We start from the raw sequence: 15,577 nt of genomic DNA on the forward strand, positions 1-15,577 counted from the left end.
TGGAAGAAATGGATACATTTCTAGAGATGTATAAACTTCCACAACTGAACCAGGAAGAAACAGATAACCTGAACAGACCCATAACCAGTAAGGAGATTGAAACAGTCATCAAAAATCTCCAAACAAACAAAAGTCCAGGACCAGACGGCTTCCCAGGGGAATTCTACCAAACATTTAAAGAAGAATTAATTCCTATTCTCCCGAAACTGTTCCAAAAAATAGAAATGGAAGGAAAACTTCCAAACTCATTCTATGAGGCCAGCATCACCTTGATCCCAAAACCAGACAAGGATCCCACCAAAAAAGAGAATTACAGACCAATATCCTTGATGAACACAGATGCGAAAATTCTCACCAAAATACTGGCCAATAGGATCCAACAGTACATTAAAAGGATTATTCACCACGACCAAGTGGGATTTATTCCAGGGCTGCAAGGTTGGTTCAACATCCGCAAATCCATCAATGTGATACAATACATTAATAAAAGAAAGAGTAAGAACCATATGATACTCTCAATAGATGCTGAAAAAGCATTTGACAAAGTGCAGCATCCCTTCCTGATTAAAACTCTTCAAAGTGTAGGGATAGAAGGCACATACCTCAATATTATCAAAGCCATCTATGAAAAACCCACTGCAAATATCATTCTCAATGGAGAAAAACTGAAAGCTTTTCCGCTAAGGTCAGGAACACGGCAGGGATGTCCGTTATCACCACTGCTGTTCAATATAGTACTAGAAGTCCTAGCCTCAGCAATCAGACAACAAAAAGAAATTAAAGGCATCCAAATCGGCAAAGAAGAAGTCAAACTATCACTCTTTGCAGATGATATGATACTATATGTGGAAAACCCAAAAGGCTCCACTCCAAAACTGCTAGAACTTATACAGGAATTCAGTAAAGTGTCAGGATATAAAGTCAATGCACAGAAATCAGTCGCATTTCTTTACACTAACAACAAGACAGAAGAAAGAGAAATTGAGGAGTCAGTCCCATTTACAATCGTACCCAAAACCATAAGATACCTAGGAATAAATCTAACCAAAGAGGCAAAGAATCTATACTCAGAAAACTATAAAGTACTCATGAAAGAAATTGAGGAAGACACAAAGAAATGGAAAAATATTCCATGCTCATGGATTGGAAGAACAAATATTGTGAAAATGTCTATTCTACCTAAAGCAATCTACACATTTAATGCAATCCCTATCAAAATCCCATCCATTTTTTTTAAAGAAATAGAACAAATAATTCTAAAATTTATATGGAACCAGAAAAGACCTCGAATAGCCAAAGGAATATTGAAAAAGAAAGCCAAAGTCGGTGGTATCACAATTCCAGACTTCAAGCTCTATTACAAAGCTGTCATCATCAAGACAGTATGGTACTGGCACAAAAACAGACATATAGACCAATGGAACAGAATAGAGAGCCCAGAAATAGACCCTCAACTCTACGGTCAACTAATCTTCGACAAAGCAGGAAAGAATATCCAATGGAAAAAAGACAGCCTCTTCAACAAATGGTGCTGGGAAAATTGGACAGCCACATGCAGAAAAATGAAATTGGACTATTTCCTTACACCACACACGAAAATAGACTCAAAATGGATGAAGGACCTCAATGTGCGAAAGGAATCTATCAAAATCCTTGAGGACAATGCAGGCAGCAACCTCTTTGACCTCAACCGCAGCAACTTCTTCCTAGAAACATTGCCAAAGGCAAGGGAAGCCAGGGCAAAAATGAACTATTGGAACTTCATCAAGATCAAAAGCTTTTGCACAGCAAAGGAAACAGTTAACAAAACCAAAAGACAACTGACAGAATGGGAGAAGATATTTGCAAACGACATATCAGATAAAGGGCTAGTATCCAAAATCTATAAAGAGCTTAGCAAACTCAATACCCAAAGAACAAATAATCCAGTCAAGAAATGGGCAGAGGACATGAACAGACATTTCTGCAAAGAAGACATCCAGATGGCCAACAGACACATGAAAAAATGCTCCACATCACTCGGCATCAGGGAAATACAAATCAAAACCACAATGAGATACCACCTCACATCAGTCAGAATGGCTAAAATTAACAAGTCAAGAAATGACAGATGCTGGCGAGGATGCGGAGAGAGGGGAACCCTCCTACACTGCTGGTGGGAATGCAAGCTGGTGCAACCACTCTGGAAAACAGTGTGGAGGTTCCTCAAAAAACTGAAAATAGAGCTACCCTACGACCCAGCAATTGCACTACTGGGTATATATCCTAAAGATACAAACGTGGTGCTCCGAAGGGGCACGTGCACCCGAATGTTTATAGCAGCAATGTCCACAATAGCCAAACTGTGGAAAGAGCCTAGATGTCCATCAACAGATGAATGGATAAAGAAGATGTGGTACATATACACAATGGAATACTATGCAGCCATCAAAAGACATGAAATCTTGCCATTTGCGACGACGTGGATGGAACTAGAGGGTATCATGCTTAGCGAAATAAGTCAATCGGAGAAAGACAACTATCATATGATCTCTTTGATATGAGGAAGTGGAGATGCAAGGCGGGGGGGGTTGGGGGGAGGTAGGAAAAGAAAAAATGAAAAGATGGGATTGGGAGGGAGACAAACCATAAAAGACTCAATCTCAAGAAACAGACTGAGGGTTGCGGGGGGGGGAGGGGGGACGGGAGAGGGTGGTGGGGAAATGGACATTGGGGAGGGTATGGGCTATGATGAGTGCTGTGAAATGTGTAAACCTGACGATTCACAGACCTGTACCCCTGGGGATAAAAATACATTATATGTTTATTAAAATAAAAAAATTTATTAAAAAAAAAAAAGAAAAAGAAATCTCTAATCACAAAACACCACCCTTACCATTTACCTTCAGCCAGAAATCACAGCAAAGGGCTGTGAAACAAACAAAGGCAGCAGAATTCCTGGCTTTTGTCACTTCATTATTATTTTTTAAAAGATTTAAAGACTTTATTTGAGAAAGTGAGCACATGAATGGGGGTTGGGGAGAGGGGGAGTTGGGGAGGGAAAGAATCACAAGCTGACTCTGTGCTGAGCCAAGCATGGAGCCAATGAGGGGCTTGATCCCATGACCTCAAGATCATGACCTGAGCCAAAACCAAGAACCAGACACTCAATTGACAGAGCCACCCGGGCACCCTGGACTTTATTATTTTAATGCTACCACAGAACAGCCTAAATGTTTCTTTACTCATAGAACACATTATTTTATTCCACTATTTTTTTTTTTTTAAGTAATCACTACACCCAACATTGCAGCTCAAAACTCATGACCCTGAGATCAAGAGTGGCATGCTGTATTGGCTAAGCCAGCCAGGCGCCCCTTATTCCACTATTTTTTTTTTTAAAGATTTTATTTATTTGACAGACAGAGATCACAAATAGGCAGAGAGGCAGGCACAAAGAGAGGAGGAAGCAGGCTCCCTGCTGAGCAGAGAGCCAGATGCAGGGATGAAGGGCTCGATCCCAGGACCCTGGGATCATAACCTGAGCTGAAGGCAGAGGCTTTAACCCACTGAGCCACACAGGCACCCCTTATTCCACTATTCTTTTTTTTTAGATTTTATTTATTTGTTTGACAGAGAGAGATCACAAGTAGGCAGAGAGGCAGGTAGAGGGAGAGGAAGGGAAGCAGGCTCCCCTCAGAGCAGAGAGCCCCATGTGGGGCTCGATCCCAGGACTCTGGGATCATGACCTGAGCTGAAGGCAGAGGCCTAAACCCACCGAGCCACCCAGGCGCCCCTCCACTATTCTTTTTTTTTTTTTTTTTTTTTTTTTAATTTTTTATTTATTTTCAGCGTAACAGTATTCATTGTTTTTTCACCACACCCAGTGCTCCATGCAATCTGTGCCCTCCCTAATACCCACCACCTGGTTCCCCCACCCTCCCACCCCGCCCCTTCAAAACCCTCAGGTTGTTTTTCAGAGTCCATAGTCTCTCATGGTTCACCTCCCCTTCCAATTTCCCTCAACTCCCTTCTCCTCTCCATCTACCCTTGTCCTCTATATTATTTGATATGCTCCACCAATAAGTGAAACCATATGATACTTGACTTTCTCTGTTTGACTTATTTCACTCAGCATAATCTCTTCCAGTCCTGTCCATGTTGCTACAAAAGTTGGGTATTCGTCCTTTCTGATGGAGGCATAATACTCCATAGTGTATATGGACCACATCTTCCTTATCCATTCATCCGTTGAAGGGCATCTTGGTTCTTTCCACAGTTTGGCGACCGTGGCCATTGCTGCTATAAACATTGGGGTACAGATGGCCCTTCTTTTCACTACATCTGTATCTTTGGGGTAAATACCCAGCAGTGCAATTGCAGGGTCATAGGGAAGCTCTATTTTTAATTTCCTGAGGAATCTCCACACTGTTCTCCAAAGTGGCTGCACCAGTTTGCATTCCCACCAACAGTGTAAGAGGGTTCCCCTTTCTCCACATCCTCTCCAACACACGTTGTTTCCTGTCTTGCTAATTTTGGCCATTCTAACTGGTGTAAGGTGGTATCTCAATGTGGTTTTGATTTGAATCTCCCTGATGGCTAGTGATGATGAACATTTTTTCATGTGTCTGGTAGCCATTTGTATGTCTTCATTGGAGAAGTGTCTGTTCATATCTTCTGCCCATTTTTTAATATGATTATCTGTTTTGTGTGTGTTGAGTTTGAGGAGTTCTTTATAGATCCTGGATATCAACCTTTTATCTGTACTTTCATTTGCAAATATCTTCTCCCATTCCGTGGGTTGCCTCTTTGTTTTGATGACTGTTTCTTTTGCTGTGCAGAAGCTTTTTATCTTGATGAAGTCCCAGAAGTTCATCTTTGCCTTTATTTCCTTCACCTTTGGAGACATATCTTGAAAGAAGTTGCTATGGCTGATATCAAAGAGGTTACTCCCTATGTTCTCCTCGAGGATTCTGATGGATTCCTGTCTCACGTTGAGGTCTTTTATCCATTTCGAGTTTATCTTTGTGTACGGTGTAAGAGAATGGTCAAGCCTCCCTCAAAAAAATTGAAAAATCCAGAATACACCAGCTGTCTCTACACCTTAAAGAACTGGAGAATCAACAACAAATCAAACCAACTCCACACGTAAGAAGGGAAATAATCAAGATTAGAGCAGAGATCAACGAGGTAGAAACCAGAGATACAGTAGAACGTATCAACGAAACTAGAAGCTGGTTTTTTGAAAGAATCAATAAGATCGATAAACCATTGGCCACACTAATCCAAAAGAAAAGAGAGAAAGCCCAAATTAATAAAATTATGAATGAAAAGGGAGAGATCACAACTAACACCAAGGAAGTAGAAACAATCATCAGAAGCTATTATCAACAGTTATATGCCAATAAGCTAAGCAACCTAGATGAAATGGATGCATTCCTGGAAAACTATAAACTCCCAAAATTGAACCAGGAAGAAATTGACAACCTGAATAGACCGATATCTAGTAACGAGATTGAAGCAGTGATCAAAAACCTCCCAAAAAACAAGAGCCCAGGACCTGACGGATTCCCTGGGGAATTCTATCAAACTTTCAAAGAAGAAATAATACCTATTCTCCTGAAGCTGTTTCAAAACATTGAAGCAGAAGGAAAACTTCCAGACTCTTTTTATGAAGCCACCATCACCCTGATCCCCAAACCAGGCAAAGACCCTACCAAAAAGGAGAATTTCAGACCGATATCACTGATGAATATGGATGCTAAGATTCTCAACAAGATCCTAGCAAACAGGATCCACTATTCTTGATAATATTCCACAAGTATATGCTTTACAGACATACCTTGGTATTTTAATATAATGTGGTTAATTTTAATATATTTTATTTAAAAGTAGAGGAGCTGGAGAAGCATAAAGCATACTTACATTGCTCAAGGACTTGCTGAGGTTCTTCACATCTAACTGGAGGATATTTCCAATGAAAGGGAGAGGAGTGGGGCCGGGTGGGAGCTTCCCCTTTCCAGAGCTCTGTTTCCAGAGTGAAAGGAGAAGCCAACAGGAGAGACAGAGCACCAGAATCACAACTAGATCCATGGAAGCACTCTCTTTTTGGACGACTGTGAGCTTGACATCTAAAGCTTTTATAATACTCCCTGCTAATTCAACCTTTCCCTCTGACTCATAAACTAATCAATCAGCTGGATTACTTTAATCTCTCTTTTGAAAGGACTTTGGCCTACTGATAAAGATAAAAATACCGTGTTTTTCTTTTGCTTCTACTACTACTGCCCTGAGATTCTGGTCTAACAGGTCTGGGGTGGAGCCCAGGTACTGGTAATGTTTTCAGTTTTTGGGTTGGTTTATTTTTTTAACATTCTAGGTGGTTCCAGTTGAGAGCCAGTGAAGTAAATCACTTAATCACAAAAACTGCAAAACATTCTGGATTCTCAGGTTAATGGCCAGTTGAGAATTTATGATTTTAGAGGAAATCCTTATACACAAAAACGTTTATCCTTTAATGCTTTAGCAAACACCAGTATATTTTGTCCTAGAAAATGAAAGCCTTTTAAAATATTTGTGTACTGTACTAACATTAAACAAAACCTAGGTAACAGAACTCTTGAATGTCCAAATATGTAGCAAGTAATTAGCTAAGCAAATTTATATATATTTACCATCAAACTCTTATGCCCACCCCCACCCACACACACAGGGAAAAGGAATTTTAATTTTTCAAAAGGAGAAGGGGAAATTTGGAGGCAACAGGAGACCCATCCAGTGTTGTACACCTTCTAAGTGACAAAAATGAAATTTGAACCTAGATCTTTTGAGGACCATTATGATGCATGATGGCTTACACCACAGCTGCCTCAATAATTATAGGAAAAACAAAATCGAACCCCCCAAGTACTAGTTCCTCTGTATGCATACCTCACTGACTGTTCACGAAATAGTAAGTTTCACTAAGTAGAAGTCTTTGTTTGATTCCAAGGATAAAAGGACCATAGGCTCTCAAAAGAAAAAAAATAAAAGAAAGGGATTCTCCCCTCTCCATCACTGCACAGGTGAAACTTGCTCAGGTAATTGAAAAAAGATCCCGTCTCAGAATTTAGGAGGCAAGACTTGAGAAAATATGGTTTCCCCTACCTTCCAGTGACCTCCAAACATAACTTCTGATTTTTTTGAGGGGGCGGGCTGCCACTGTCAAAAATGATGGAATGAAGTATGCACAACAAGGAAGGCAAGATTTTAAAACAAAAGGTGTGAATTCAGTGGAGAATGGGATGCAGGGAGTTCATTAAATAGACCCATAGGACGGGGGCACCTGACTGGCTCTGCGGGAGGAGCATTCGACTCTTGATTTCAGGATTGTGACTTCGATCCCCACATGCCATGCAGTGTAGAGATACTTTAAAAAAAAAAAAAAAAAAGACCCAAAAAACCACCACCACCACACGAAGATCTGAACAGATGACATTCAGTGGTCAGGAGGATCTACCGATCACTGGAATGATAGCTATACATTATCAGATCACTAATAGTAATGTTTGTACAAAGGGATGTTCTCTAAATATATTTGTTCTTAATTGATTAGTACAGTTCTTTCTAAGCTTTTACTAAAGAAAATTAACTTTTTTTTAAAAAGATTTTATTTACTTATTTGACAGAGAGAGATCACAAGTAGGCAGAGAGGCAGGTAGAGGGAGAGGAGGAAGCAGGCTCCCCGCTGAGCAGAGAGCCCAATGTGGGGCTCGATCTCAGGACCCTGGGATCATGACCTGAGCCGAAGGCAGAGGCTTTAACCCACTGAGCCACCCAGGCATGCCCCTAGAAGTTTCTTTTTAAAGAAACCTTTCAAAAAAATAAATAAATAAAATAAAGAAACCTTTCATTGACGCATAATAAACCTAAAGTCCTAAAAGTTGTGCTCAGTGAGTTATCATCTAAACATATACTGTGAAACCAACACACAGGCCAAGAAAAATTTTGCCAGGACACCAGAAGCCCCATTATGCCTCCTATTCAGAACCTCCCCTTGCCCTCACTAAATGTATCCATTATGTCAAAAGATAGTTTTGCCTGTTTGTGAACTTTACATAAACGAAATCATACATTTAGTATTTAGTTTCTTTTCTTCATGATGTTGCAAATAGCACTAGTTATGTTTTCTCATAGTGTCTTATAACTATTCCACTGTTTTTTCCCACTGTATTGCGATAAGACATGTGGGTTGATTCTAGTTTGAGACTATTATGAATAGTATTAATTTCCTATAGAAGGCTTTTCTGTATCCCAGTGTATTGGTTTTCTGTTCAACACTTATCTACAATTGCTGGATATGCAAGTGTTCTTTTTCAGTAAATACTGCCAAATAATTATCCAAAAGGTTGAAAAGTTTTACTGTGAGTTGTCAGTTACTCTACTTTCTTGCCAATACTAAGTATATTCAGTTCTTCATTTTAACCATTTGACAGATACGTAATACCCCATTGCAGTTTTTTTTTTTTTTAAGATTTTATTTACTTATTTGACAGACAGATCACAAGTAGGCAGAGAGGCAGGCAGAGAGAGAAGGGAGGAAGCAGGCTCCCCGCTGAGCAGAGAGCCCGATGCGGGGCTCGATCCCAGGACGCAGGATCCCATGACCCGAGCCGAAGGCAGCGGCTTTAACCCACTGAGCCACCCAGGCGCCCCACCCCATTGCAGTTTTAATTCACATTTCCATGACAATTCGTGATGCTGAGTGAGTGCTTTTTCAGATGTCCATTGACAATATCACTTCTTTTGTGAAAGGTTTGTAGTTTAGATATGAGCCCACTGCTGGCTTCACACACATATATATATATATATTTACATATTTACATATTTTACTTTTAATAATTCTAAGTGTATAGAAAAGTCCAAAGTTTGTAGTTTTCCTTATTTTGCACATTTGAGAGTAAACTGTGGACCTGAAGTTCCAAAACCATATTTTGGGTTAAAAACAACACAATTCTCCCACATAACCCTACTACAACTTTCAAAATCAGGAAACTAAAGTTGATGCATTAGGACCCCACAGGCCTCATTTCTATTAATGTTTCACCAAAAGTCCCTATGATATTCAGTTCAGAATCCAGTTTAAACCCATAAGCACATGTTGGAAGAAGTTGTCTCCTTAATCTATTTCAGTCTGGAATAGTTCCTCAGCCTTTCCTTGACTTCCATGACCCTGCCACTCTTGAAGATATATGTTGGCTATTTGTAAAATGTCTCTTGATGTGGGTCTGTCTGGTATTTCCTCATGATTAGATTCAGGTTATGTATCTGCCCTGCCACCCCCCAAAGATATTAAGTAATCTCTATCCCCAACTTGGGGTTTGAATTTACAACCCTGAGATCAAGAGTCAAACGTTCCACCAACTGAGCCAGCCAGGCACCCTGAGGTTATGCATCTTTGAAAGGAATATCACAGAATGCTTTTTCTTCTCATTGCATTCTATTAGATGACAATTCCAATCTGCCCATTATGGGTGTTCACTTTGATTACTTAAGAGTGCCTGTCAGACTCTTCTACCACAAAGTTGTTTTTTTTTTTTTTAAATGTTATATTTGAGAGTGCACAAGCAGCAGGGAAGGGGCAGAGTCACTGCTGAGCATGGAGCTTCATGCAGGGCTCTATTCCAGGAACCTGGGATATGACCTAAGCTGGAGGCAGACATTTAACCAACTGAGTCACCCAGGCATCCCCACCATAAAATTATTTTAATAGCATTTGTAATTTTTTAAAAAAGGTTTTATTTATTTGAGAGAGAGAGCCTAAGCACAAGCAGGGGGAGCGGCAGGCAGAGGGAGAAGCAGACTCCCTGATGAGACGGAGCCTGATATGGGACTCGATCCCAGGCAGACACTTAACTGACTGAGCCACCCAGGAGCTCCTTAACATCATTTGTAATTAAGAAATATTTTGAAGGCAGACTCTTTGAAACCTTATACCTATTTGTCAAGTTTTCAATGGTATTTATATATCATTATGAAACCAGGCACTCAATTACTTTCATAGGTCACAATCTATTGTATCATTGATTTTATTTTTCAAATTGTCTAATGATGGGATTCTTTACTCTTCATATAACCCCATCAATCTTTGAGCAATTTCTTATTTTCTAATGGAGCAATATATTTCAGTCTCATTTCCTTCTTCTCCTGCTTGGCTCTTCAATCAGCCATTTCTCCAGAGTCCTGGTTCTTAATAAAAAATGTGGTTTAAGGGGCACCTGGGTGGTTCAGTGGGTTAAGCCTCTGCCTTCGGCTCAGGTCATGGTCTTGGGGTCCTGGGATCGAGTCCCACATTGGGCCCTCTGCTCAGCGGGTAGCCTGCTTCCCCCTCTCTCTGCCTGCCTCTCTGCCTACTTGTGATCTCTCTATCTCAAATAAATAAATACTTATTTTAAAAAGATTTTATTTTTTTGAGAGAGAGAGAGAAACAAAGACAGAGAGAGCATGAGAGGAGAGAGGTCAGTGGGAGAAGCAGACTCCCCGCTGAGCAGGGAGCCCGATGTGGGACTCAATCCTGGGACTCTAGGATCATGACCTGAGCCGAAGGCAGTCACTTAACCAACTGAGGCACCCACGCACCCTAAATAAATAAAATCTTTAAAAAAAATGTGGTTTAGGGGTACCTGGGTGGCTTAGTTGGTTAAGAGTCTGCCTTCAGCTCAGGTTGTGATCCTGGGGTACTGGGATCCAGCCCCATCAGGCTGGATGCTCAAGGGGAGTCTCCTGCTGCTCAAGTCTCCCCTGCTCAAGGGGAGTCTGTTTCTCCCTTTACCCTTTCCCTGGCTCATGCTCTCCCTCATAAATAAAATCTTTCTTTAAAAAAAAATGTGGTTTGGTGGGGCTCCTGGGTGGCTCAGTTGGTTGAGTAACCAACTCTTGGTTTCTGCTCAGGTCATGGTCTCAGCATCATGGGACTGAGACCTTCATTGGACTCCTTATTCAGCAGGGAGCCTGCTTCTCTCTCTCCCTCTCCCTGCTTGTATTCTCTCCCTGCCAAATAATTAAAAAAGAAGAGAAAAAGTCTTAAAAGAAATTAGGAGTCTCACATTCTCTGAAGAGAATGTAAGTTACACCCACTTTGGAAAGGACAGGCAAGCATAACATGTGACCTCTGTGGACCAAGGTTTTAAGTGACAGAAACACCTGCCTCCCAGGCTAGTGTCATCAGATCTGACCCATCCGAGCACTCCAGCAGGGCAAGTTTAGAGGTTCAGAGAACACCAGGTTCCTCCTCTGGCCAAAACCACAGCGTCCTCAGAAAATGAGTTGGTTTACATGACCCCTGAACCTCCCAGGAGTGTGTACTTTTCCACCAGGACTTTAAACTAGGCAGGGGAACTTTCTACAGAGTTCACAGAATTCACTGGACATCCCGAGAAGAAAAATAACCCTAAGAGCAGTTCTTACATTTTTCTATCAAAAATTCTGGGGACACCTGGGTTGCTCAGAGGGTTAATTAAGCCTCTGCCTTTGGCTCAGGTCAAGGTCTCAGGGTCCTGGGATCAAGGCCAGCATCAGGCTCTCTGCTCAGCAGGGAGCCTGCTTCCCACTCTCTCTGCCTGCCTCTCTGCCTACTTGTGATCCCTCTCCCTGTGTCAAATAAATAAATAAAATCTTTAAAAAAAAATTCTGATTTTCAGGGGCGCCTGGGTGGCTCAGTGGGTTAAGCCTCTGCCTTCAGCTCAGGTCATGGTCTCAGGGTCCTGGGATCAACCCCCGCATTGGGTCTCTGCTCAGCAGGGAGCCTGCTTCCCTCCCTCTCTCTCTGCCTGCCTGTCTACTTGTGATCTGTCAAGTAAATTTTAAAAATCTTAAAAAAAAAAATTCTGACTTTCAGACCCCTAAAACATTTTATGCAAAAATTTAACTGTTTTCCTTTTGATTTATAACATTTTAAGTTCATTATTCATCTTCACATGTTTGTCATAAATGCTCTCAAGTTCTGCAGTGAATGTTAGCGCTATTCAACACAGTGAGTACATCCACTTCTTGTACTTCAAAATTATTGTGCAATACTGTCTTGGGTGCCTTCTTTGATCCCAAGACTTAGGAGTTATAAAATTTCCAAGCAATTGCACTACTTAGTTTACACTTCGTTTGTAATTATCCTGAAATGGGATTATAGGGAATGATCTTCAGTAATTTTTTTTAAAGGTTGAGAATTTTTTGTAGTCCAAAATGGTGAATTTTAATTGTTACAAGGTTATCTGCTAATAACATCTGTCCGACGTCCGACACTTAAAATTACATCACTCTATTCATTTTAAAGTAGGCTCCTTTGGGCGCCTGGGTGCCTCAGTGGCTTAAGCCTCTGCCTTCAGCTCAGGTCATGATCTCAGGGTCCTGGGATTGAGCCCCGCACTGGGCTCTCTGCTCAGCAGGGAGCCTCCCCCCACCCGCCCCCACCTGGCTCTCTTCCTACTTGTGACCTGTCAAATAAATAAAGTCTTTTAAAAAATATATACAGTAGGCCCCATGCCCAGCGTCAGGCTTCAACTCAGGACGCTGAGCTGAGAGGAAGAGTCCCATCGATGCTCGACCAAACCACCCATGTGTCCCTCCTCTATTCTTTATCTATAGGAGTTTTAACCGCCTACTCAAGCACCTGAATGTTATGTATGAATCTCCACGGGATAGCCAATGATGGATATAAGTTTTAGGTTGGAGTTTTTTCCCTGCAACACACTGACAACTTTACGGTCTTCCTTTTGTTAAAACAAGACATGTGCCATCTACCTGATCTCTGTCCCTTTGTGAATGAGCTCTCTAGCCTTTAGATTTTCTTTGATGTTATTTTACCTACAACACATCCAGGTGTAGTTTCCTTGTCTTTTCTTTTTAGCACCTGATAAACTAATCCAATGGAGGTCTTTCATCTTTCTTTAATTCTAGTTAAGAGTCCATACTATTTAATCCAGTGCAGTTTACCCGGTTCTTCTTGGTAACCGTATTCCCGCTTCATGTTTCCAACTCACTCTCTTATATAGTGAACAAGACAGGTCACAGTACACCCCACCACATGGAGCTTTGAGAGGCCGACAGATTGGGAAGGGAGAAGGGACAGGTGAGGGACATTCATTCTAAAGTGAACTGTGAGCTGAGAACTTGAATGCCAGGGAGCCAACCATGCAAATATCTGAGTGAGAACAAGACCAAATATCAAGTTCTAATAATAATGAATTGTTGAATTATGAATTTTTGATTACCTTTGGCACTGCTGATGCCTCTGTTAGAGTCCACTCAAATCTTGGAACTTCCCATTCTCTACCAAGGAAAGATTAAACCAGTATTGTACCAAGCTGTATGAAATTCTAGTACCACTTCACTTTTACACCCTAGTACTTGTACAAAAAGGATTCAATGAAAGGTGGAGAAACAAGGACAGATACAACCTTGGGATTGAGAGAAATAGGGTTAAAGCCAAACCCCCTGCACCCAATGCTCCCAGATGAGTCTGCACCTTGTTCTGCAGCACAGTCAGTCCCAGATCTCATTTTGATAAAACATTAAAACAGGACTCATCTCATATCTTGCAAGTAACCAGAGAAATAAACGTAAGTGTTGGGAGCAACAAAGCACACAATCCTTATTTAAAATCCAGTAAAAATGGTACACAGAATAAGAGGAAGGCAAGATAAATATAAGAGACCTCTTCTCACTAGAGGTTTTCTTACCATTTATTTCACCTATACTGGAAGAAGTGCTTTTTATTAATTTTAAAATGTTCCAAACTTCATTATTCACATGCCTGGCAAAGATTTTTGCAGTGTAAAATTAATTAGTTCATAGTGATAAAGATTACAAAAGTGGTTACCCTGGGGTAGGGTTTAATTAGGAGGAACAGAGAGCCTTCAGAGATGCTAGCTGTAACACAGGCAGTTACAGTGGATGCACGCATACAACTAAGCACTTGATTCTATACTCTCCTGAATAGAAGTTATACACCCATAAGTAAAGAAATCTGTCAAGTTTCTCTAACGACTATGCTATTTTTATATTTCATTAAAGAACTTATTAAAGCTAGAAAAGGAATGAAACCTGAATCTGACCAGCTTAGGTGGGTAAGTGGTCACAGAGTACTGAGTATGAAGAGAGGTAGGCATACTTTATAAATTTCTTCAATACTTAGAGAAGAGCAGCAGCTCACATTATTTCCCCACACACCTCTAAGAGACTTCTCTTCAAATGGTGATATTCAACCAAGCCAGTGATGGACATTAAGCAACAAGACTCAGGAATAAACAAAGATTCAGAGGTGTGACTTGGGGGTCAATCTGCTGATTGATATGGTTAGCGGACAGATTTGTGAGAGATTAGGAAAAATCTAGGCTTTTGTTTCTCATAATGGACTCTGCAGACATAGCTCATGAATTGGAGCTAAAGATTTTATTCATTTATTTTAGAGAGAGAGAACATGAGGTTGGTGGTTGGGGGAGAGGGAGTAGGAGAAGCAGACTCCCTGCTGAGCAGGCAGCCAACATGGGGCTTGATCCCAGGACCTCAGGATCAAGACCTGAGCCAAAACAAAGAGTTGGACACTTAACCAAGTGAGCCACCCAGGTGCCCCAAACTTCACTAGATTTTGACAAGTTACATGTCGTGGGAGGCCGCGCAGTAGCTTGAGAGAGAACCAAACCAGGCCCTGACTCGCGCCTCCTTGAAACCTAAGGGTTAAAGCAATCCTGTAGTTAATAAGTTGAGGTGCTTTTGAGAATGGGCCTGTGCCATGGGTCTCACGTTCTCCTGTGCCACCACCCTCTGGGGCTTATCTGGAACAGGACATGCAGTCCTAACGCCGTGAATCAGTAACTTGACTTGCTGTTCCTGCAGGGGCCATAAACCGCACCAGATGCCCTTTGGCCCTTCTCTACTTATCTACAGGGAACTCATCTTTAAGGAGCCCTCTTGGCGTCACGATGTTTGCACATGAGCCTTAAGAAACCTTCTAAGGGGAACCTGTGGAAACTATTCTAAGAATGCAATGGATCACTGCTTCCCTGTGATTGTCTCTGTACGATACTTATACCAGACCACTCGTCTGAATAAACTGGCACTACTTGGACATCATCCACTTTGCCCCTCCTGTCCCCATCTCTTTGCATCTCGTCTTCATTTCACCATCCTCTTACCCTTTCTACCCTGGTCGTGTTGTCGTTCCGGCAGTGACAACATGTTCTCTGAACATAACACTAATGGTAGTAAATCAAGTCATGACAATAAGTGATTCCAAAGTACTAAAGTGCAAAGGAGATTTAGAAGATTTTTATTCTTAAGTATGATTCCTTGGGCTTAATTTGATAACCATAACTGATGGTGAAGTAAAAAAGTACACTACGTTATTTGTGGAAATGTACTGGCTAATACAGCAAATAAGATCACAAAAACTTATCTGCCATTAATTTAAAAAGAAGCTCAAAACCAAAATAATTCTGAGTATGGACCTTAAAATAGAAACATCCAATGTGAATATAAGCATTATTGCTTTTTAAGTCTTCTCATAAAGTATTACTTCAAACCGCTAAGACTAAAAAATCATATGTAACTGCCAAGACATTAGTGA

General features: G+C 41.1%; 1 protein-coding gene across 1 annotated transcript in view; it reads right to left on the minus strand.

Annotated features, from left to right (window-relative positions):
* The window catches only part of LOC308354702 (cytochrome P450 2C41-like), a 32,574-nt gene extending 26,418 nt beyond the window's left edge, over nt 1–6,156 (minus strand). Inside the window, exon 1 of the mRNA XM_080822322.1 lies at nt 5,905–6,156. Coding sequence (XP_080678448.1) covers nt 5,905–6,072 — 168 coding nt within the window. The 5' untranslated portion in view covers nt 6,073–6,156. The remainder of the gene's footprint in view (nt 1–5,904) is intronic.
* Nucleotides 6,157–15,577: the final 9,421 nt, after the last annotated feature.

The sequence above is a fragment of the Martes martes genome, assembly GCF_963455335.1.
Source record: "Martes martes genome assembly, chromosome: 14".
Taxonomy (NCBI): Eukaryota; Metazoa; Chordata; class Mammalia; order Carnivora; family Mustelidae; genus Martes; species Martes martes.